Source organism: Artibeus jamaicensis, unplaced genomic scaffold (assembly GCF_021234435.1).
Source record: "Artibeus jamaicensis isolate MK-2021 breed Jamaican fruit bat unplaced genomic scaffold, CSHL_Jam_final contig_490, whole genome shotgun sequence".
In the NCBI taxonomy this organism is placed as follows: domain Eukaryota; kingdom Metazoa; phylum Chordata; class Mammalia; order Chiroptera; family Phyllostomidae; genus Artibeus; species Artibeus jamaicensis.
The window spans coordinates 16,958,383-16,982,255 of NW_026521861.1; the positions used below are offsets into that span (position 1 = coordinate 16,958,383).

Genomic DNA, 23,873 nt, shown 5'->3' on the forward strand with positions numbered 1-23,873 from the left:
CTAGGGCAGGGAAACACGCGTTGCTGTGTTGTGGCACTCGATGTAGAGGATTGGTCCGGGAGGGAGCAATGCCACCTGCTCGGTTCTTGACAAGCTTTCAGACAGTTCCTCCACTACCCACAAGCAAATTAGGACATTCCGGTGCTGATACCCAAGTGGGTGGGTTTGTGTACCTTCTAGGACCCTGTGGGTCCCTCCGACAAACTCTCCTGTGAGGCTGGGAGTTTCCTCTGCCACTGCAGCCCCCACAGATTTTTACCACCAGAGGTTTTGGGGATTTATTTCCTTGTGCTAGAACCCTGGGTTGCTCGGTCTGCCTCACTCCCCAGTTGTTCCTCCCAGTTTATCTGCGCACAAATATGGGACCACCCGGCCTGCCAGCCACCAACTTGCTGCACTGCGCTCAACCTAGGCTGCCCGTCTCAACCCCTCCTCCCTGTCTAGATGAATATTTCTTCCTTAACTCCTTGGTTGCCAGACTTCCATACAATTTGATTTTCTGGCAGTTCTGGTTGGTTTTTTTTTTTAAATTGCTGTTGTCCCACTTTTGGTTGTGTGAAGAGACAAAGTGTGTCTACCTCTACCTGCATATTGGCTAGAAGTCAAATTTATTTCTTAATTGATAGACACAACTTCAAATAGGTTGTGTCTATGTGAGAACTCAACATAGGTTGAGATCCCATGTGAGAACTCCGCTTTTCAGCTTTTGGTGAGTCGGGAGGCTTCCAGCTTTTCTGCTGGTTGCTTCCTGTTGTTGTTAAAGTTTCTGTTGTAAGTGGAGCCCAGTAGCTCTGGTCTTCCACCCAGACATGCTGTTGACATTGACGCTTCTAGTCGGGGGCAGGGAAGAGGTGCGCCTTCTGGGAGGGAGCTGATGCTGCTGGAGGGGTGGGTCCCCCGAGAACCCCCATCTCCACACCAGAGGAAGACCTCTCAGAACAGGGTTTTATAAACCACCTTGGGACAGGTTGGGCTCCGGCGGCCCGTGACCCCATCATGTTCTTCCTGCACATCTAAGGCCTCCCTGCTCTGGTGACATCACCTGTTTCCCATCTGGAGCACATCCCCAGGCAGCTTTGAAATGACAGGGAGGTTCCCTCCACTTCCTTCTCTCTGGTGTCTTCAGAACAAAAGCTCAAAGACCGTTGTTGTCTGAGAGTCTGTACTGCTAACCACAGGGAGAAAGGTCGGGCTGACCAAAAAGACAAAAATGGGGAAGTTGTCCCAGTGGGGAAATCTCACCAAGCTCTCCAGCAGGATGTTCCTGCTCTGAGCTGAGCTATTGACGGGTCCCCTGGCAGGGTCTCTCTGGCCTCTGTTCTCACTGCCATGTAGAGCCATTCCCATTTCTCATCCAGTCTTCCCATGCTCAGGTGCAAACGACTCCTGTTTATGTTTCAGGACTCAGTGTCAGGAGTTGCCTTCTCTGAGCTACTGCCCCTGCCATCAGATTTGGATGCTTTTTCTGTGTGTTCCCACGGCAAGTTGTATTAATACCTACTATGCCCTGTTATAGTTGTCACCATGCAGGTCTGTCTCTCAGCCCAAGCAGTGCTTTCTGTGGGGTAGGACACATTTTACTTTTCTCTACCACACAGATATTTAGTATTCCTATGGCACTTTTCTATGTTGTGCTCAAGGCAGACATGACTAATCTATCATAGCTCTCTATTTTTGATGATCCCAGACCTAGCTCCATAATCACTCTCAGCCCAGCACTTTGGGAACCAATCATCACCCCCTGCAAGAGGAATCCATCATGCCATCTAGTCTGGGGCACTCCCTGGCACATGTGTATCTTGTCACCTGACACTTACCAACTGTTGGACTGAGAGAAGTAGGATGAAAAACAATGAGCCTGTCCTGGAAAAGTGCTCATTCTCATCAAGGGGGGAGGGGGAATTGGGAACAAGAGGAAGAGCTGTAGGATTAGAAAATGAATCCCAGGATGAATGCATTTCATCTGGATAAGCCAAAGGCAGATATTCTGCCCTAAGTCCTTACTGGGGGCTGATTGAAACCTGGGCTCATGGTATCCTTGAAGCCAGAATGAGGCACTAGGAGACTGAATTCACAGCTCATGGCAAGGGAGCCCAGGTGGCACCTGATAGCCTCAGGACCTCACAACATTGCTCATCCAGGCTAGCACAACAGAAGCAAGTCTGCAAAGCCAGATGCTCGTAACTGAGAGTCATCAACCACCAAGAGCATTTTAGTAAAAATAAATGACAGGCGACCTTCTTGGTAGATGGTGGGGGGCTTTACCAGAGTCCAGTGGTCAAGACTGGGGTCTCAAAGGGGAAAGTGGTAAGTACAAAACAAAACCAAGGAGAGGGATTGTGTGCAAGGCAGGAGGAGATCAGGGCTGGCATTGTGGGTCTGCCAAGCTCCAAGCCTCCTGCAGTGTGAATGCCAAGAGCAAGATAGGAAACCCTGTGAAGTGAGTAGTTGTGGCTCAGTCTGAGGCCCCATGTGTCTCAACTTCTGAGCTATGGAATTCGGGTGGCATCCAGAAGTTGTGGCTCAGGGTAGCATGGGCCCACAGACTCCATGGACTCACCCCAATGCCTTCTACTGAGCATCCATGTCTGCACGAAGGCCACCCTTCTTTTTCCAAGGCCCCCGGCCAAGGAGAAGGTGCCCTGCCAGGACAACTCAGCCCAAAGAGATGCTTTTCCCCTTGGCACCGGGTCCTGTATTTGCCCAGCAGCCCACATCCTGTTCTGACCCAATCTCAGGGCCAACCTCCCACCTGTGAATTCAGATTCTCCAGGAGTAAAATGAATCCTATATTCAGGGAGCATTTGATAATCTTGGAGGCTCACCTACGAGGAAGTTGGAAATCGTCTCATGAATGTCAGTGCTTTTGCAGTTGGAGGGTAGCCAGATTACTCATACAGCAATCAATCTAACACACCTAAACTATTCCCGCAGATTAGCTATTGACTGTTAGCAAAGTCCCTCACTTCCTCTCTATTGATTTATGGCAGCGATGGGATAGGAGACACGCCTCCTTTCAGCTGTGAGCCTATAAATATCAAGGCATTTTTATTCAAAGTGAGAAGAACCCAGCAAAATGGGGATCTCCAGAGTCATCCTTGAGATGTGTCTATTGGGTCAAGTTCTGTCTTCAGGTATTATATCTAACTGCTATATTTGTTCATTTCACTCCTGCCACTCCAAGTCATGGCAAATTATACATGCTTGTCCTGGGTGCCAGACTTTTGTTTTCGAGGGGATTTTTAGATCAAGGAGGAGGCAGTTCTTTGCTGATAGTTGTCGTTGCAAGTATTGGAAAGGAATGGCTCTTTTCACTTTGTTTCTGGCTGCGAAGTGCAATGGTTGCCGTGGGAAAAGACCATCCCTAAGTCAGTGTTTTCGGTGAGTCTCTCAGTTCAACGATCCACAGACTGGTCTGAGAAAATTCCTGGAGTGGGTGTGTACTATTAGGAGGTCCTAAAACTTTGCCGTAAGTTTGGGTGCTGCAGAAACGGTCAGGAAAGCTGGACTCTGTCGGGTTTCATTGTGTGACTTCTTTCTGCAGGAGATTCTGGCTTCATAATTTTCTAAGCAAAAGTGGATGCAGAGCACAGACAAGATCACTAATGTTCTGAGTGTGTGTCTGTTGCTCACATCTTTAGATAAGTGACTTGAACTTGGTAGCTCAGCGTATCTTTGTGTTCTTAGCGTGTCAAGGTGCAAAATGTACGTGAAAGAATTGTGGGCAAATCAGGGCGACCATTGAAGCTTAATGTCATTTTGTGGCAGAACTAAGTGACCAGAGCAATTAGCCAGCCCTTCTCTCATTCTCTCGCTGCCTCCCAGTCTCCCAGTTACTCTCCTCTCTCACCTACTTGGCATCATCTCCCTCCTTCCTCTCCTCTCCTGTTCTCTCTTTCCCTCAGGTTCGTCCTTCTCTTTTCCTTCTCTTTCCTCCCTCTTTCTCTTCTCCCTCCTGTCATTCATTTCTACCATCCTTCTTCACTTCCACTATCCCCCTTCTTGATGTCTCTTTTTGCTACATTCATGAATTTCAGAAAATAGGGCAAAAACTTCCTAATTTTCAGATAACTTCTAGAACTCTCTCCCCTACCTCCCAGGCTTCTAGAGGATGCTCTAAAGATGAAGTTTTATCTGGGGAATTACTTTCATGAAAGCAGGACCCAAGCCCAACCCTTGGGGCCCTGGTGATGGGGAGCAGGCCACAGGGTGTGATGTGTGTGCAGCACGTGGTGACACCAGCCGGCTGGCTAGAGGACTCTACCTTCCCTTCTTGTCGGGAGGACCTCAGTGGGTGCTGGGTCTGGGCAGTCTGGGGCTGGGGGTGGTGTTTCCATGGAAACATTTGAAAACGGGAGGCAGTGTTCTTAGCTCTAGATTTATTGGTGCAAAGTTAACCCTGGATTTGCACTGAGTCTGGAAAGGGACATGGAGTGCATGTCAGCCCCTAAAGGACAGGGAGAGGGTTGCCCCATCCTTATCCACGAAGGGGCTTAAGGCAGCAGTACTCTTGAATGGAGGCAGCCTGTGGTTTTACCATGAAGTTTTGTGTGCTGTGCACACAGACACGCACACACACGCACACCCGTGTTTGTGTTTGCGGTCCAGAGGTGGACTTAGCAGTCCAGAGGTGGACTTAACCCTCTGCAGTGGCTCACTTTGCACCAGGCACTCAGATACACAACACACCCATATTCTCTTGTTTAAAACCTGCTAAAAACTCCAAACTTAGGTCTCTTTATTTCCACGTCGCAGAAGAGGAAACTGAGGCTCAGAAAGGCTACGTGGCTTGTCCCAGGTCCCAGCTGGTGAGCAGCTGGGCCAGCATTTGAAGCTGGAGGAGTTCTGCTGGCATTTGGGTAGCAGTTTTGGCCCATTAACCTTTGCTGTTCCTTGCAGAGGGCCTCAGAGATGAACTGTAGCTGTTAGCTCAGCACTGGGCTCTGGGCAGGGTGGGGTGGGGGGGCTTGCACTAGATGACCCACAGCACAGGCACCCCACTCTGGTCTTTGCTCAGACTCTAGAGGAAAGTCAATACATCAGGTGCAGGCCAGGCGGAGGGGCCACGGAAGCCCTGCTACTCCTTGCCGTGCTTTTGCTCTGCCATTCAGCAGCTGCGGGGCCTCTGCAAGCCTCAGGTTGCTCGTCTGTAAATGGTGTTGTGTCCCAGCCTCATAGGGGCAGGAGGTCACCCCTGCAATGTTTGGTGCACAGACACCACCTGGGAACTGTCCAGGGTTAGCCTTCTGGGCATTTCCCAAAGTTTTATCCTCACGCAACTCCCCACGTGCAAGGTGGCGTCTTGGATTGGACCCTAGAACAGAAAGAGAAAATACCGGTAAAATCGAAATAAAACCCTGGAGTTTAGTTAACTGGAAGGTACCAACGTTGGTGTGGCAGTTGGGATGAAGGTACCACGGCCAGGCAAGACGCTGGTGCTGGGGAGGCTGGGGGCGGGGGTGTGGGGGTGCTGCGTCGGCTCCGCAGCCTTTCCCTCGCTTTGTGAAGCTGTTCCGAAACACTTAACTTTCACTGGTCCCATTTCTTCAAGGTGGATGTTTTGCAAAATGAGAAAATAGTAATTGCTCACCAACGAATTCCTACCAAATTGTTAATCCTGCGCTTCCCCTCACCACATTTTTTCCAGGGTTTGGGGTTTGGAGTTTGAGGATCATTAATGAGGGGACAGTCCAATGTAGGGGCTTTTTAGCCCTGTGAGAATGTCTTTAATGTGCTTGCCATTAGGTCGCAGGAAGCACTTCTTCATCTGCCAGGAGACAGCTGGGAAGCTTCCTTTCGTGTCTGTAGTCTTTTATGAGGCTGTTTTCAAGGGGCAGTTTATTCCCAGTGTCTCTCCTTCCCTGGGGCTCCTGTCAGCCCACGTCTTCCCTTCTGCCAGCTCGCCCTGTTTGGATGTCCTGGTACAGTGCCAGGAAATCACGTGTGACTCTGCTAGGCTCCTGGGTTCTTCTCCATCAGAGCCTCTAGTCCCCTGACCTCAGACCGCTTCCCTGGGCCCCTCGCCACAGGACCAAATTTCCAAAGGTGGCATTGTGTAGTTTCAACGTCGCCCCTGCCGGCTGGGGTCTAGCAGCCAGCAGGTGCTCAGTGAGCGGTTGCTGGATCAATTGCTCCTTATGGCTCTTCTGAAATCGCTGGTCCGTTTCCTTACGTGTGCTTCAGGGGAGCGGTTTCCTACCACTAGTGTGCATCCCTGTACCTGGGGTACGGTTCACATGCATGTGGTTGGGAGCTGCCCCCGGGTGCCGGGCTGCAGGTGGCAGCTGACAACTTGGGTTTTTGACAAGGCCAAGGCCTGGCTGGTGCTACTGCTTCATGGAACCCACTTCAGGAACCACTGCTCTAACAAGAACCCTTTTCTAACGCGACCGGGATAGCTAGTTGGTTGGTTACTCGAAAAATGTCTAAAATAGGATCCATACACATTTTCAATATTTCATTTTAGCTGAAAACCTACAAATACACATTGATCCGCCCACTCCTTGCTGGAGGGGCCTCCCCTTCAGGGTCCGCACTGGATCTCAGTTTGGCTGCCGGAGCCTCTGAGCTTCAGCACACGCAGCCTCACTCGCCATGGCCGGCCCCTCCTTTCCCCCCGACTTTCAGCCCGGTGCCTCGTGTGTGCGGTCAGAGATTAGCCCCAAGTCTCTGAGTGAATTAGCAATGCAACAGGCCCAGCCTGAGGTTGCGGGTTCGATCCCTGGTCAGGGCGTGTATGGGAGGACACTGATTGATATACCTCTCTCACATCGATGTCTCTCTCTCTAAAATCAATAAACATATCCTTGGGTGAGGATTAAAACAAATAATAAAAACTAATGTGACAGGACCACTAACCCTCCAAGGGTCCCCCACCCCCTGCACCGACCAGCAAGGGGGTCAGATTTAACGCGTGCTGTTTTCTTTGCAGTTTCTGTAACACCCACGAGAGAAGACAGCCTGGGAACCACTTTTGGGGAGACACACACCTCAACCGGTAACTCTAAACTCCCGGCCTGTGTGGCTGTGGGGCCCGAGGCCACTCACAGGGACTCGGGGTGGGGGTGGTTGCTGAAGAGGGTCCTGCTGGGTCTGAGATGCAGGACAGGAAGGATGTCCTCTGATGGGGTCCACCTGGGCCTTCAGCCTCTTCCTCCAGATGTTCCACACCGACCAGAGCACAGCCCAAGTCTCCATGCTGCCTCTGCCTAGCTACACCTTTTTCCCCTAAGATCTCTGCCCCCTCGCCCTTACACTGCCCCATTGGGTATCCAGCAGGGGTTCTAGCTGGTCAGCAGGGAAGCAGAGGCAGGTGGTAGGGACAGTAACACCCAACTGGGGCCCCCTGTATAACCACTTATTTTTTCTCTTCTTTTCTAGATTTCTTTACACGTCTTTGGGAGCTGTCGAATGCCTCCACTTCGGTCGATGCGTCAAGTGGTAACTTCTCAATAGTTCTTATCTGATTATAGTCCTGTCGTCCTGTGCAAAAGTACAGACCTAATTTGGACCAAATAGTCCAAAGGCTACGAACATAGGTACCAGGAGGCAGAACAGTGGGATGGTTAAGAGAAGCTGCCTGCCCCTGTCACTTACCAGCCGGCTGGTCTTGGGCCACCTCCTGAGCTGCAGTGGCCCCACAGGCCTGTCTTGGGGATGAGCTAAGGTGATATACATAAAACTCTTGGACATGACATGAGGTTGCCATGTTAGGAGAACCTCAAAATCACCTGCCATGATTAAGCTTTAAAAAGCGACACCCTTGGCTGTGTGTGAGGGACAAGAGAGGTTGCAGTGTGGACTTTTGAGGGGCAGGGACATAGGCATCTTAGAAGCTCCCACGATTGCCGAGTGGAGGGTAATCCCCCCGTGGTGCAGGCACTGGGCCCTCCCCCCAGATGGGGGGTGTGCCGCGGGCACAACTAGCTGTTCGTGATCAGAACTGGACTTGAAAGCTTAGGCCAGAAGCATAAATGGGTCTTGAAAGTCACTTTGCCACAAAGGTCCCCCCAAAACATGAGGTTGGAGGAACTCCAATGAAGATGCAGCAAAGTTTAGCTCGTTACGTCGAGACCCTAAAACATGCTGAGGAATCAGTTTCATTGCTCTGTCTTTTCTGAATCCTCGGTCACTATGCAGGGTTCTCTAGCTCTCACGAGCCTGACACCTTGTCCCTCAGAAGGGACAGACAGGGCCATCTCTGTGCCTCCCGCTGGACTGGGCCTTGAGACTGATGAAAGGAGGTGGCTGTTATCGGGCCGCAGGGGTGGCTGTGCCAGGTTGCACACTGCTTAACGCTGTCACACTCGGTGCCCCAGGGACCCGGGGACAGGGGGCTCTAGATTTCCGTGTTCTTCAAGGCAGCATTAAAATTTCTTGGGGTATGACAAGATAGACCAGGGCATCTGACATCAAAACGTTCCCCATTTGAGGGGGCCTCTGAGTGGCTGTTCCCACTGCTGACTCAACTGCATTTCAGACTGGAAGGTGCAGTCAGCTGTAGCCTGGGACCCTGAACCCCAGTGCGCTCCTCCTTCTCTTGTCCAGCCCTTACTCTGAGCACAGATAACCTCCTGAACCTGTCAACTGTAGCATTAGGGGGCCTGGAAGAGACCTGTCTTTTATTACATCTAACATAATTGCACATCCCATATCCAACACGTTGAAATTTAGTATTGCAAATCCCCAAACACTTTAGCAAGAACACTGGGGACATGCAAACCCAAGGTCAAAAAACACAGCGCCCCCTGGTGGAACTGGAGATGAAGCTCAAGCCAGTGTCTGTAGATCATTTATAAAAGGCAGAACCTTCTTTCTAAGAAGCAATTGGTTTCTTTCTAGGTCAGTGGACCACCCAGACTACAGACTATGGTAAGACCCTTTTTAAAAAAAAACTTATATTCCCAGGGTATTGCTCACTACCTGGGTCCGCCAGTTCTGCTGCTGTGGCTGGTGGCCAGTTGAGCCTCATGCTGTCTTGGACACAGCCAGTGCCTGCCAGCCCTTTAGAGTGTAGGGGTGGGGAGGGAGAGGTCACGGGGTGCCCGAGACCTTAGGCACGTCCCACCTGTCGTTCTTCTTCCTTCGCTCTGCTTCTCGGTCACTCATTGCAGGAGATTACCTTTAGTTTGACGTTGGGAGAGATGGGGGTGGGGGTCAGTGTCCGCTGTCACAGTTAGTGAAGCTACCTTGAAGATAGCTAAGGTGTCCCAGGTGCTTGCTGCGTACTCTGCACAAAATCATCTTCATACACCCAGTCGGTTACTATATAGAAAAAGCACTTGGAATACTGCCTGGTACATGGTACGTGCCCAAGTAATGCACGCAGTAAGTCCTGTTATCACGAAATCATTCCAACCACACTTTGAGGGAGAAGGTAGTACCAGTACCTCTGTTTTGCAGATGGGTAAAACAGGGCATTGTTAGGTAACTTGTCAATAGTTATAGGTTGAAGGTCATAGGGTGGGTAAGTGGCTAGGCAGAGATTTGAGTTCAGGATGGATGCCTTTGCTTCTGCCCATGATTCTTACTAAATGCATCCTCTCTCCTCATTCTCTTTGGTGAACATGTGTACACTTTGCACCAAGTTTGATGGGTCAGGGTCCATTCTGTGCTCTCTTGGGACAGCTGGCCCCGCCATTGAGATCCTGACTCTGTTGAGGCCGATCCTCACCCTTTTGGAGTGTGCCCTGATGGTCTGGAAGTGGCCAGGCTAGGGGTGGCTTGAGGGGCAGCTTCCTGGTGACTGACACCAAGCAAGGGGCAGGCTGAGGTTGGGAGACTGACAACTCCTTTGCAGGGACCCTTCACAGGAGTGACCGGAAAGGGGCAGCAAGAAGGGTGGGGAGGCCCACAGTGCACCCTGGGAATTCCCTAGACACAGCCCAGTTGGCCTTTCCTTACCCTTTCCCTGACCCCTCCCCTTAACAGCAACCACAGCAACCACCTGCCCCTACCTTCCACCCTGTTTCAACCTCTCTGGTCACTCCCTGGCCACAAAGTTCTCATAGCCTCGCACTAAACATTGAAAAGCCACAGCCAGCACCAGGCTCCCACCATTAAGATGCTGGGCTGGATCTCTCGGGATCCAATGCCACTTTGGACTTGATCCAAATGGGAGTAGCAATTGAGGAATTCTGAGCAGTGGCCTGAACCTGGACGTACACTGTCAGGATAAGACCTGGGGCAGCCTGGGCAAGTCAGATGAATCCCACGAGCACAGGGGTGAGCACAGAGTGGGCACCCCATAAATTCTGGTTGAATTAATGAATGTGCATGGCCCAGAGAAAGGAGGGGAGCTGCAGGGAGGTCCACTGGGAGGCTGCTGGAGGAGGCCAGGCTCCAGAGAAGGAAGATCCAACCTAGCACAAAAGGGTGGGGATAACAGAAAAAATGACCTTGGCCATAAGTTGAATATTAGAGGTGAAGAAAGGGAGGAGTCAGGTATGACAACCACATTCCCAGCACAGTTGTTGTGGGAGCATGGCAACCCCTTTGACTCAAGTGGAGGAGAGACACTGTATTGAGTCTGGGGTACCCAGGAGGCCACTGAAATGTCGGCAGGGGTGTCCAACCCATAGCGACGGGTCATATGTGGCCAAGGATGGCTATAAATGCAGCCTGATACAAAAATCGTAAATTTACTTAAAACCGTATGTTGCTCATCAGTTTTTGTTAGTGTTTGTGTATTTAATGTGCGGCCCAAGACAACTCTTCTTCTTCCAGTGTGGCCCAGAGACGCCGGAAGGTTGGACACCCCGGCAGAGTCTGGGGCTGGGGTCGTCAGGCTGATCAGCACTGGGGAGCTGGATTTGGGGCTCTGACTGCAAAGTTCCTCAGGGGGGTTGAGACAGAATGTGGGAGAGCAGCACTATCAGGTCCCCGAAGAGGAGAACAATCCATGAAGGAGATGGGGCGGTGCTCAGAGAGAGGAGGACACGGAGGGCTGGGTGGTGACAGCCAGTGGGGCTGAGAGCAAACATCATGGCTCCCCACTGTCCACGCAGGTTTGCCTGTGCGGCTGGTGAATGGAAGTGACCGGTGTCAGGGCCGCGTGGAGCTCCTGTATCAAGGCTACTGGGGGACTGTGTGTGACGACAGCTGGGACACCCAGGACGCGGACGTCGTCTGTCGGCAGCTTGGCTGTGGCCGTGCGGTGTCGGCCCCAGGCGAGGCCCTCTTTGGTCAGGGCTCCGGGAACATTCTCTTGGGCACAGTGGACTGCTCGGGATGGGAGTCCTCCCTGTCCAGCTGCCCCAACGGTGGCTGGAACCGCCACGAATGTAGACACAGGGAAGATGCAGGAGTCGTGTGCTCAGGTAGTGCAGACTTCGCCTTGCACCGTCACCTGTGCTAGTCTGGGGACAGCGGCCCCTGTGGTCCCCAACATTGTGGTGCATACTGGGATGCTTTGCTGTTTACCTGCTCCACTCTAAGTCATGTCTCCTTGACGTTAGAGGGCAGGTATCATGGTCCCTTTTCACAGCTAAAGAAATGGAGGCTCAGAGAGGGCAACCGACTTGGCTGAAGTCCCAAAGCTGGGAGCGGGTGGGGATGGGCTTCCATCTCAGGCCCCCCCAGAGTTGGCTGATGCAATCACCCCATGGGCTCATTCTGACAAGCAGTGTCATGACTGTCCTGGCACAGGTGCGCAAACACCTTCTCAAGTGGCTCTTTCTCCTTTTCAAGGTGGGGGAGGAGGAATCAAACTGAGGAGTCAGCAATGGGTTCTCTTTACTGGGGATTAAATGACAAGCAAAAGATATTTACACCTGCAGTGGAAAAGGAAAACTGTCCCTGGTCTGACCTAGCAAATGCCAGTGCTGCCAGTCACCTGCTCACAGGGTGCTGGTCCCTGATAACCCCAAAGAGCCCTCTGAGGAGACTGCCCACCGTGTGACCCCCCAGAGGCGAGTTTCTAGTCAATTGTCATCTTTAGAGCAACCTCTGGCATTTGCTATGTGGCCTGGTGTGTGCACACACCACCACACACGGGATGTGACCCTGCTGACCTGACCACCTCCATGAGAATGGCTTCCCCAGGAGAGTGTGGCCCTTGGAGTGGTCACTGTGGGGTGGGTTTTTTCAACATGTGGGGGTGCATTTTAAGAAATGGCCTTTCTTCCAGTTGAGGCCACCTTCTGAGGAATCTCTCATCGATGAAGGATATTTGTCACTGGAGGCTGTCTGGGAGCTGCCGAAACAGGCAGTTGGTGTTTGGTGTCCAACCTCGTGGCTAGAGGGATGCTAATCAACTGGGAGATTTTGTGGTTGGAGACTGTGGAAGCTCAGGAGGGGAGGGATGGTGACAGGGGTAAGGGATGCCCTTGGTGACATCCCAGCATGGAACGGAGGTTGGCAAAGGGCGAGAGAGTTGAGTTCTGCTCACAAGGAGGAATCAGCCGTTTAGCAGTGGGAAGGCTTCCAGGTGTCTGCCTCCAGGACCTTGTTTCAGGGCCGAGGTTGGGGAGGCCAGCCCCCCTTCGAAGGAGGGCATCTAATGACCTCTTCTTCTCTCTGCTCTGCAGCTTCTTCGAGTTCCACAGAGGAGCCCCCGACAATGGCCACAGAAGGTAACGTTTGTCACATGGGATCTCTGTGGGCTCTTTACCCCACTGCACCCTGACCCAGGAGAGGGACCGAAAGTGTGAGAGATGGGGGTGCTCAGCGTCCGAGGGGGATGCTCTGAACAGGGCCTCAGGCCTGAATGGGTATCCTTTGCATGGACCGTATGTATGTGTTGAAGGAGGAATCAACCTGCCAGCTGTCTCCAAGGAGGTCCAAGGTGGGGCTAGGTGTCCTGTCTTCAGGGGACCTGTTGTCCATGCTCAGTGCCCACTCCTGTGGTCCTCACCAAGCTTGCTGCCTCTTGGCCAGGCTGAGGTGCTGGGTTCTGGCTGCAAGTCCCGGAGAGGCAGCATGCTGAGCAGTGTCCTTGCCTGCGCCCTCTCCTGAGCCCACATCAGGACACTGGGTTCCATCTCAGTATAGAAGGACCATGGTCCTTCACCCTGTGGGTGGCAGAGGTCCCATGCATCCCTCTGCAGGGACTCCAGTGGGAGAGGTGGGAGGCGCACTCCATGGAACCTGGGGTCCTGGCAGCCTGGGCTTTGAGAAGAAAACTCACTGCCCATTTTCCATGGGAAATTTTGACCCTAGAAACTCTGACTAAGGCCCTGTCAGGACCCAGCACGGATGAGCTGGGAATCCTAATGGTATGTGCATCGGGCACTTCTGTCCCTAAGGCCTGTGAAGCAAGGCCCAATTTTTCCTTCTCTTTATGTTTCCACTGATTACAGACACAGAGCGGACAATGTCACTAGAGCTGAGGATGACACTGGCTGTGTTCTAAATTAGCCGCGTCTCTGCCCCAAATTCTAAGTTGCATAACTGTAACAGAAGAGCCCCTTCGCTCTGTAATGGTTTTCCCTGTGAATTCTGCCATGTATTAGGAACACTGGTCAGGCCTGGCAAGCTTGGTACAACTCCGAGGGCCAGGGGGCATATGAGGGGCTGGAGGGGATTGGCTATCTGCCTGTGTCACACAGCACAGCAGACAGGACTTATCTAGAGCTCTCAGAGTCTCCAGTGAGGGTGGAGCAGGGGTAGAGAGGTAGTCACACTTCTACCTGGAAACACACCCCCTGTAACAGCCAAATAGTTGACAACCCAGACAAAACTGATGTCTCTGCTTGCGGTGGGGTAACCGCAGCTCTCAAGTCATGTTCTCTCCAGGTACTGGCACAATGTAGGCTCCTGCTGGGGCCTTGCACAAGCACCAGGCTCCTTGAAAATCAAGTTTGAAAATCAAGAGCTTAAAACGAGAATCCGACTGAATGGGTCAACATAAGAAGCATTTATACTAAAGGAAAAACATAAGTAATATCTCCTCCAGAACCCCCCAAACTATTCAACATTGTATTAAACACACAAATGCACAAGATAAGGAGGAACCGGAGATGTTATGTCATCTGCTCTGGGTGAAAAATGAGCTTGTTCTACATAGGACCATGGCATTCCCCCAGAATTATCCCCAGGGTGTTGCAGGGGACTCTGGAACTGGGTTGTTGGCCAGGGTCCAGCTTCCTGATGGCAGAGCAGGAAGCCTTTTCTTCCTGCCTCTATAACACGAACTCACATCCCACCTGTGGTCCTCTGGGGCCAGCCTCCTAGGCAGGACACTTAGTGTGATGTGTGGGAGGGTAGGAAGTGTTGTTGTCTGATTAGCACAGGGCTAGTGGCTCTGCCAGAACGTGATGTTGAAGAGCAAACCCAGGAGAACCAAGTTCCTAGTGTAATACAGAATCGGGTGCTAGAGGTCACCAGAGAGTGTAGGGGAGTCCACGGGTACCGACTAGGGAGAATGGCCACCAAACTGTGGAGCTCTGTTTGGGAGGCCCTGGGAGAGGTCCAGGAGGCAGTCCTGCTCACCTCCTTGGGAGTCCTCATGAATGCTCCCAAACCTGAGCAGAATTGACCAGCCAGAGAGGGTGTCTCTGCTCCCTTCCTGTGATGAAGGTGGACCTGTGCACATGTCCAAAGCTGACTGTGCCCCTGGGTGGTTTGCCCATGAGAGTGAGCCAAGGGTCTGAGACCTGCCTCAGGCCTGACTCTCATGACACTCAAGAGGGTCCTGGAGGAGGTGTCCTTGTGCCCTTTCTAGGGATTGGGAAAGAAGGCGCTTTGGCCCTGAGGCTGGTGAACGGAGGTGAACGGTGTCAGGGCCGGGTGGAGGTCCTCTACCAAGGCTCCTGGGGGACCGTGTGTGACGATGACTGGGACATCAACGACGCCAACGTGGTGTGCAGGCAGCTGGGCTGTGGCTGGGCCACATCAGCTCCGGGAAGTGCCCGCTTTGGTCAGGGCTCGGGGCCCATTGTCCTGGACGACGTGCGCTGCTCAGGGTACGAGTCCTACCTGTGGAGCTGCCCGAGCCGAGGCTGGAACTCCCACAACTGTAACCACGGGGAGGACGCTGGCGTCATCTGCTCAGGTGGGCCTCACACAGGGTGGGTCTCCCTTTGGGGTAGTGGTATTGCTCAGAGCTGATGAGATTCGCACTGTAGTGCCCCTTCATCATGTCATCGACCCCAGTACTGGACCTCATTTCAGGACAGCAGGCACCCAAGTGGTTCCATCATCAGCTCTGGGTGAAAGAGGTGGTTGGTCCCTATGGGACCCTGGAGTTCTCTGGGGATTGCCAACAGGGTGTTGGTGGGGACTCTGGCCCTGTGTCCTTATTGGGGGTCCAGCTTCCTGGTGGCAGAGCGAGGAGCCTTTCTGTCCTGCCTCTATAACACGAGCTCACTTCCGACCTCCTGTCCTCCTGGGGCCGGCATCCTAGGAGAGCCCTTTGAGAGATGTGCAGATGGGTGGGAAGTGCTGTGGTCTGATCAGCACAGTGCTCATGGCTGTGCCAGAATGTGACGCTGACCAGTGGACCCAGGAGCACCAAGCTCCTTGTGAACTCCAGCAGCGGTGGCAGGGATGGGGTGTGGTGTGAGACAGCAGGAGATACAAGAATGCATGTTAGTGATCCAGGCTGGGCCTTGGGGACGGTGGCAGGATGCACAGAGAAAGACTGGAAACTGGTCTAGAGGGAGGGCAGCTGTCATCACATCTCCAGGGGAGATGGTTGGCATGGACAGTGTCCCAGTCCTTAGGGTTGTCTTCTCCTAATTCTCGTGGTGTCAGCCAAGGCTATGGTGGCCTGTGTCAGGCATGACCCCGGCTCTGAGAAACAGAGAGATCAGTCCTTGGGCACAATGAGGCAGGTGTTGGGAAAGACAGAGAGGTTCGAGCAGCAAGGGGTGCTGTCCACAGTCAGAATGAGTACGGGGTCTCCACTCGCTTGGTGGGTGTAGGAGGAGGATCATGGATCCTGGATGGGGTCCAACAGGTGTTTCCTTCGCATCTAACACTTTCCTCCTCTTCCTCACAGCTGCTGAGTCCTATACTACATCGTGGCCAGGTGAGTCACCAGGGACCCTCCTCCTTTATGTCTTCTGCCTCTGTACCTCCATACCTCTCCCCCTCACTCTGGGTGCCCCTGCCCTGAGCCCGTGCCCATGCACACAGGTTCCCTGTCCTGTTCACTGAGCTCCCCACAGTGCTGCGGCAGTGTTCCTGGCCTCTCCAGGACTGCATGTCTTTTTGATCAGTTGTTGTTCTTTCCGAACACTTGGTCGCTGTCTCTAAAGATTGTCACCAGTGTTCAGAGAGGAGGCCTCCAAGGACATGAATTGGACCCTGTCACATCCCGGTTTATGCCCTTTTAGTGGCCGATGAATATTTAAAAGCACTGTGTCCTGAGATGGCGCATCTGACTTGGTCTCCTCTCCTCTCTTCACCCCTACAATACACTGGGGTTCAGCACCCGCATACGTGCCTCACTGTGGGCCAGGAGGGAGTCCAGGGGATGCTGGACCAGTATGGGAGAACAGGTGGCCCCAAAGGTGGACATTGAATTTGCTCCTTCTTTCAACCCATGTTCCTGACTCTTGGAATCCAAACTCCAGAGGGAGGCCAGCCTCCGAGAATGACCCATGAGCCCGTGATTCAGGGCTGGGAGAGGGCAAAGCTTTGTCAGTTTGGCAGAGAGCACGGCAGGCTGAGGGATTTGGTGGGATCAGTGGGATTTCTAACAGGGCCTTGGGACCCACAGACCCTGTTGAAAAGTAGTGTGAGCACGTCAAGGTAGGAAGCGGCAGGATGCACGTGGACAATGGTCATGATGGCCCCACAGATTTTGAGAGGGTCAGTGTGGGTGGTCTCTAACTGTGGCCTTGCCCTGTGTTGTCACTTGTAGACCCGTGGCCAATCACTTCCACGCCTTCAGCAGCAGGAAGCACAGACTCAGGTGTGTACTCCTGTCCCCCGAGGCCCCTGGGGTTCTGCCCCTGCTCCTGATTCCAGGCTGGGATGGAACACGATGGAAAGTGTGTCCACTTGGGCCATTGAGAGCTGTGTGTCTAGGGAGGGGCTCCTAAGGAACTGTGTGTGTGGAGAGGTTTCACGTGTGGGGTAGTGGCCCGGGGTCCAAACCCTAGGAAGATGCTGGGTAGAGGCACAGCAGAGAGGCCCTTCCAGGAGCGAGTGTGTGTGCTCCGGGCCTGGCTGGTTGTGTCCTGCTGAGACGTGGCCACTAGCTCAGGCCTCGAGCTGATGGCCCCAGTAGAGGGGTTGAACATGCACGAGCCCCGCCTGTGAGGGACCCTTCCCATCAGTCCTGGGACTGTGACTATGGTCTCTCAGTAGCATGGGGGAGCCCTTGGGTGCCGACAGGGGACAACAGCCCCCACCACTGTGGAGCTCTGCTCCGGAGGCCCCTGCAGGGGTCCTGGAGGCAATCCTGCTCACCTCCCTGGGTGTCCTCATGGAGGCTCCAGCAATGGGGGCAGCCATGACCCAGCCAGAGAGGATGTCTCTCCTCCCTTCCTGTGATGAAGGTGGACCTGTGCACGTGTCCAAAGCTGACTGTGCCCCTGGGTGGTTTGGCCAAGAGAGTGTGCCAAGGGTCTGGGACCTGCCTCAGGCCTGACTCTCATGACGCTCAAGGGTCCTGGAGGAGGTGTCCTTGTGCCTTCCCCAGGGCTCGGGACAGAAGGCGCTTTCGCCCTGAGGCTGGTGAACGGAGGTGAACGGTGTCAGGGCCGGGTGGAGGTCCTCTACCAAGGCTCCTGGGGGACCGTGTGTGACGACGACTGGGACATCAACGACGCCAATGTGGTGTGCAGGCAGCTGGGCTGTGGCTGGGCCTCGTCAGCTCCGGGAAGTGCCCGCTTTGGTCAGGGCTCGGGGCCCATTGTCCTGGACGACGTGCACTGCTCAGGGTACGAGTCCTACCTGTGGAGCTGCCCGAGCCGAGGCTGGAACTCCCACAACTGTAACCACGGGGAGGACGCTGGCGTCATCTGCTCAGGTGGGCCTCACACAGGGTGGGTCTCCCTTTGGGGGAGTGGTTTTGCTCAGAGCTGATGAGACTCGCACTGTAGTGCCCCTTCATCATGGCATCGACCCTGGTACTGGACTTTATTCCAGGGCAGCAGGCACCCAAGTGGTTCCATCATCCGCCTGGGTAAAAGAGGCGGTTGGTCCCTATGGGACCTTGGAGTTCTCTGGGGATTACCTGCAGAGTTTGGGAGCAACTCAGGCCCTGTGTCCTTATTGGGGGCCTAGCTTCCTGGTGGCAGAACAGGGAGACTTTCCCTCCTGCCTCTATAATACATGCTCACAACTGATGTCATTCCCTCCTAGGGTCAGTCTCCTAAGCAGAGGCCTCTGTGTGTTTTGCAGGAGGGTGGGAAATGCTGTGGTCTAATCAGCACAGTGCCCGTAGCTGTGCCAGAATCTGTCACTGAGCAGTGGGCCTAGGAACACCAAGCTCCTTGTGAACTCCAGCAGCGGTGGCAGGGACGGGGTGTGGTGTGAGACAGCAGGAGGCCCAAGAATGCATGCTGGTGATCCAGACTGGGCCTTGTGGATGGTGGCAGGATGCACAGAGAAAGACTGGAAACTGGTCTAGAGGGAGGGAGGCTTTCATCACATCTCCAGGGAAGACAGTTGACCTGGACAGTGCCCCATTTCTCAGGGTCCTCCTCTGCTCACTCCCGGGGTGTCAGCCAAGGATATGGTGGCCTGTGTCAGGCATGACCCCGGCTCTGGGAAACAGAAAGGTCAGTCTTCGGGCACAATGAGGCAGGTGATGGGAAAGACAGAGAGGTTTGGGCAACAAGGGGTGATGTCCACAGTCAGATGAGTGCGGGGTCTCCACTCGCTTGGTGGGTGTAGGAGGAGGGTCATGGACCCTGGATCTGAGTCGGGCAACTGTGTGCTTTGCATCTAACACTTTCCTCCTCTTCCTCACAGCTGCTCAGTCCTATACTACATCGTGGCCAGGTGAGTCACCAGGGACCCTCCTCCTTTATGTCTTCTGCCTCTGCACCTCCGTGCCTCCCCCCTCACTCCTGGCGAACCCCTGCCCTTAGCACGTGCCCATGTGCACAGTGTCCCTGTCCTCCATCACTGAGCTCCCCACAGTGCTCTGGCAGTGTTCCTGGCATTTCCAGGACTGCACGTGTTGTCCATTCTTTGGTGTTCTCTGAGTAAACTTGGTCTCTGTCCCTAAACATGGCCGCCAGTGTTGAGAAAGTTGGCCCCAGGGGCGTGACTTGGACCCTTTCATATCCCTGCCCTTTGTGTGGCCGATGGACCTCAAAAAGCACTGGGGTCCTCTGAGGGCACATCTGACTTGGGTCCCCTCCTCTGTCTTTGCCCCTACAACACACTGGGGTTCATCACGCTCATGGGTGCCTCACTGTGAGCCAGGCTCAGTTACCAGGAGATGCTGGACCAGTATGGGAGTACAGGTGGCCCCAAAGGTGGACATTGAATTTGCTCCCGCTTTCAGACCCATGTTCCTGACTCGGGATCCAAACTCCAGAGGGAGGCCAGCCTCTGAGAATGACCCATGAGCCCGTGACTCAGGGCTGGGAGAGGGCAAGCTTTGTCAGTTTGGCAGAGAGCATGGCAGGCTGAGGGATTTGGTGGGATCGGTGGGATTTCTAACAGGGCCTTGGGACCCACAGACCCTGTTGAAAAGTAGTGTGAGCACGTCAAGGTAGGAAGCGGCAGGATGCACATGGACAATGGTCATGATGGCCCCACAGAGATTTTGAGAGGGTCAGTGTGGGTGGTCTCTAACTGTGGCCTTGCCCTGTGTTGTCACTTGTAGACCCGTGGCCAATCACTTCCACGCCTTCAGCAGCAGGAAGCACAGACTCAGGTGTGTATTCCTGTCACCTGCTACCCTTGGGGTTCTGCCTCTGCTCCTGATTCCAGGCTGGGATGGAACACGATGGAAAGTGGGTCCACGTGGGCCATTGAGAGCTGTGTGTCTAAAGCGGGGCTCCTAAGGAACTGTGTATGTGGACAGGTTTCACGTGTGGGGTAGTGGCCCGGGGTCCCAACTCTAGGAAGATGCTGGGCAGAGGCACAGCAGAGAGGCCCTTCCAGGAGCAAGTGTGTGTGCTCCGGGCCTGCCTGGTTGTGTCCTGCTGACACATGGCCGGTAGCTCAGGCCTCGAGCTGATGTCCCCAGTAGAGGGGTTGAACATGCACCAGCCCCGCCTGTGAGGGACCCTTCCCATCAGTCCCGGGACTGTGTCTATGGTCTCTCAGGAGCATGGGGGAGCCCTTGGGTGCCGACCGGGGACAACGGCGCCCACCACTGTGGAGCTCTGCTCCGGAGGCCCCTGCAGGGGTCCTGGAGGCAGTCCTGCTCACCTCCCTGGGTGTCCTCATGGAGGCTCCAGCAATGGGGGCAGCCATGACCCAGCCAGAGAGGATGTCTCTCCTCCCTTCCTGTGATGAAGGTGGACCTGTGCACGTGTCCAAAGCTGACTGTGCCCCTGGGTGGTTTGGCCAAGAGAGTGTGCCAAGGGTCTGGGACCTGCCTCAGGCCTGACTCTCATGACGCTCAAGGGTCCTAGAGGAGGTGTCCTTGTGCCTTCCCCAGGGTTTGGGACAGAAGGCGCCTTGGCCTTGAGGCTGGTGAATGGAGGAGAACGGTGTCAGGGCCGGGTGGAGGTCCTCTACCAAGGCTCCTGGGGGACCGTGTGTGACGACGACTGGGACATCAACGACGCCAATGTGGTGTGCAGGCAGCTGGGCTGTGGCTGGGCCTCGTCAGCTCCGGGAAGTGCCCGCTTTGGTCAGGGCTCGGGGCCCATTGTCCTGGACGACGTGCACTGCTCAGGGTACGAGTCCTACCTGTGGAGCTGCCCGAGCCGAGGCTGGAACTCCCACAACTGTAACCACATAGAGGACGCTGGCGTCATCTGCTCAGGTGGGCCTCACACAGGGTGGGTCTCCCTTTGGGGGAGTGGTTTTGCTCAGAGATGATGATTCCCACTGTAGTGCCCCCTCATCATGTCATCGACCCCACTTCTGGACCTCATTCCAGGGCAGCAGGCACCCAAGTGGTTCCGTCATTAGCCTGGGTAATAGAGGAGGTTGGTCCCTTTGGGACCCCGGCATTGTCTGGGGATTGCCAACAGGGTGTTGGAGGGGACTCTGGCCCTGTGTTCTTATTGGGGGTCCAGCTTCCTGAAGGCAGAGCAGGGAGCCTTTCTGTCCTGCCTCTATAACACGAGCTCACTTCCGACCTCCTGTCCTCCTGGGGCCAGCATCCTAGGAGAGCCCTTTGAGAGATGTGCGGATGGGTGGGAAGAGCTGTGGTCTGATCAGCACAGTGCTCGTGGCTGTGCCAGAATGTGACGCTGACCAGTGGACCCAGGAGCACCAAGCTCCTTGTGAACTCCAGAAGCGGTGGCAGGGACAGGGTGAGGTATGAGATAGCAGGAGGTCCAAGAATGCATGCTGGTGATCCAGGCTGGGCCTTGGGGACGGTGGCAGGATGCACAGAGAAAGACTGGAAACTGGTCTAGAGGGAGGGAGGCTTTCATCACATGTCCAGGGGAGATGGTTGGCATGGACAGTGTCCCAGTCCTTAGGGTTGTCCTCTCCTAATTCTCGTGGTGTCAGCCAAGGCTATGGTGGCCTGTGTCAGGCAGGACCCCTGCTCTGGGAAACAGAAAGGTCAGTCTCGGACACAATGAGGTAGGGGATGGGAAAGACAGAGAGGTTCGGGCAGCAAGGAGTGCTGTCCACAGAATGAGTGCGGGGTCTCCACTGTCTTGGTGGGTGTAGGAGAGGGGTCATGGACCCTGGATCTGTGTTGGGCAACTGTGTGCTTTGCATCTAACACTTTCCTCCTGTTCCTCACAGCTGCTGAGTCCTATACTACATCGTGGCCAGGTGAGTCACCAGGGACCCTCCTCCTTTATGTCTTCTGCCTCTGCACCTCCGTGCCTCTCCCCTCACTCTGGGCGAACACCTGACCTTTGCACGTGCCCATGAGCACAGTCTCCCTGTCCTCCATCACTGAGCTCTCCACAGTGCTGCGGCAGTGTTCCTGGCATTTCCAGGACTGCACGTGTTGTCCATTCTTTGGTGTTCTCTGAGTAAACTTGGTCTCTGTCCCTAAACATGGCCGCCAGTGTTGAGAAAGTTGGCCCCAGGGGCGTGACTTGGACCCTTTCATATCCCTGCCTTTTGTGTGGCCGATGGACCTCAAAAAGCACTGGGGTCCTCTGAGGACACATCTGACTTGGGTCCCCTCTCCTGTCTTCGCCCCTACAACACACTGGGGTTCATCACGCTCATGGGTGCCTCAGTGTGAGCCAGGCCCAGTGACCAGGAGATGCTGGACCAGTATGGGAGAACGGGTCGCCACGAAGGTGGACATTGGATTGGCTTTTGGTTTCACAACCATGTTTCTGACTCTTGGGATCCAAACTCCAGAGGGAGGCCAGCCTCTGAGAATGACCCATGAGCCCGTGACTCAGGGCTGGGAGAGGGCAAAGCTTTGTCAGTTTGTCAGAGAGCATGGCAGGCTGAGGGATTTGGTGGGATCGGTGGGATTTCTTTTTTTTTTTTTTTTATTGATTATGCCATTACATTTGCTCTATTGCCCCCTCCCTTCCCCTCCACACTGCATACCCCTCCCCCACCATTTCCCCCTTTAGTTCATGAATATGTGTCTCAAATTCTTTAGATTCTGTATTTCCCCTATTATTCTTACCCTCCCCCCTATGTATTTTCTATCTACTGTCTATGCTACTTATTTTCTGTACCTTCTCCCCTCTTCCCCTCCTCCCACTCCCCTGTTGCTAACCCTCCCTGAGATGTTCATTTCTATGGTTCTGCTCCTGATCTAGCTAGCCTCTTAGTTTGCTTTTGTTTTAGGTGTGGTTCTTAATAACTGTGAGTTTGCTGTCCTTTCACTGTTCATCTTTTTTATCTTCTTTTTCTTAGGTAAGTCCCTTTAACATTTCATATAATAAGGGCTTGGTGATGATGAACTCCTTGAATTTGGTCTTATCTGAGAAGCACTTTATCTGTCCTTCCATTCTAAATGAAAGTTTTTCTGGGTAGAGCAATCTTGGTTGTAGATCTTTGGTTTTCATGACTTGGAATACCTCTTTCCAGCCCCTTCTTGCCTGTAAGGTCTCTTTTGAGAAATCAGCTGACAGTCTGATGGGAACTCCTTTGTAGGTGACTGTCCCCTTAGCTCTTGCTGCTTCTAGGATTCTCTCCTTCATTTTAATCTTGGCTAATGTAATTATGATGTGCCTTGGTGTGTTCCTTCTTGAGTCCAACTTCTTTGGGACTCTCTGAGCTTCCTGGATTTCTCGGAAGTCTATTTCCTTTACCATCTTGGGGAAATTCTCCTTTATTATTTGTTCAAATAATTTTTCATCTGGTGGTTGTGCCTTTCCCCCTTCTGGTACCCCCTATAATTCGGATGTTGGAACGTTTAAAGATGTCCTGGAGGTTCCTAAGCTTCTCCTCATTTTTCTGAATTCTTATTTCTTCATTCCTTTCTGTTTGATCATTTTTTTCTTCCGTCTGGTTCTCTCCCTTGATTTGAGTCCCAATTTTCTTTCCATTACTATTGGTATCTTTTGTATCCCCATTCATTTCAATTAATTTAGCTTCCATATGTTTCTCTAATTTGTGACTAAAGTCAACCAGTTCTGTAAGGATCCTTATAACCAGTGTTTTGAACTGTGCATCTGAAAGACTGGCTATTTCTTCATCACTTAGGTCTATCGGTTCTGGGGCTCTGAGTTGTCCTAGAGCCATTTTTGGTCTATTCGTGCTGTTAAGTGAGTGGAGCGAAGCGTTAGTTGTTTACCAGGACAGGGCGACCCAGGTCGCTGGTTTGTGACGCTGTGTGTGGGGGCGGGGTCAGAGAGGGAGCAATGGCGTTCCTCTCCGCTAGCCCAGGGCACCCAGTCACTCACACGCCT

At 53.5% G+C, this 23,873-nt stretch overlaps 1 protein-coding gene across 1 annotated transcript in view; it reads left to right on the forward strand.

Moving 5' to 3' along the window:
• Window positions 1–3,051: 3,051 nt before the first annotated feature.
• DMBT1 (deleted in malignant brain tumors 1) overlaps window positions 3,052–23,873 on the forward strand; it is a 45,098-nt gene continuing 24,276 nt past the window's right edge. Inside the window, 14 exon segments of the mRNA XM_053668576.1 lie at window positions 3,052–3,134; window positions 6,932–6,997; window positions 7,381–7,440; window positions 8,842–8,871; window positions 11,007–11,318; window positions 12,528–12,572; window positions 14,663–14,992; window positions 15,941–15,970; window positions 16,808–16,858; window positions 17,591–17,920; window positions 18,868–18,897; window positions 19,733–19,783; window positions 20,516–20,845; window positions 21,787–21,816. Coding sequence (XP_053524551.1) covers window positions 3,077–3,134; window positions 6,932–6,997; window positions 7,381–7,440; window positions 8,842–8,871; window positions 11,007–11,318; window positions 12,528–12,572; window positions 14,663–14,992; window positions 15,941–15,970; window positions 16,808–16,858; window positions 17,591–17,920; window positions 18,868–18,897; window positions 19,733–19,783; window positions 20,516–20,845; window positions 21,787–21,816 — 1,753 coding nt within the window. The 5' untranslated portion in view covers window positions 3,052–3,076.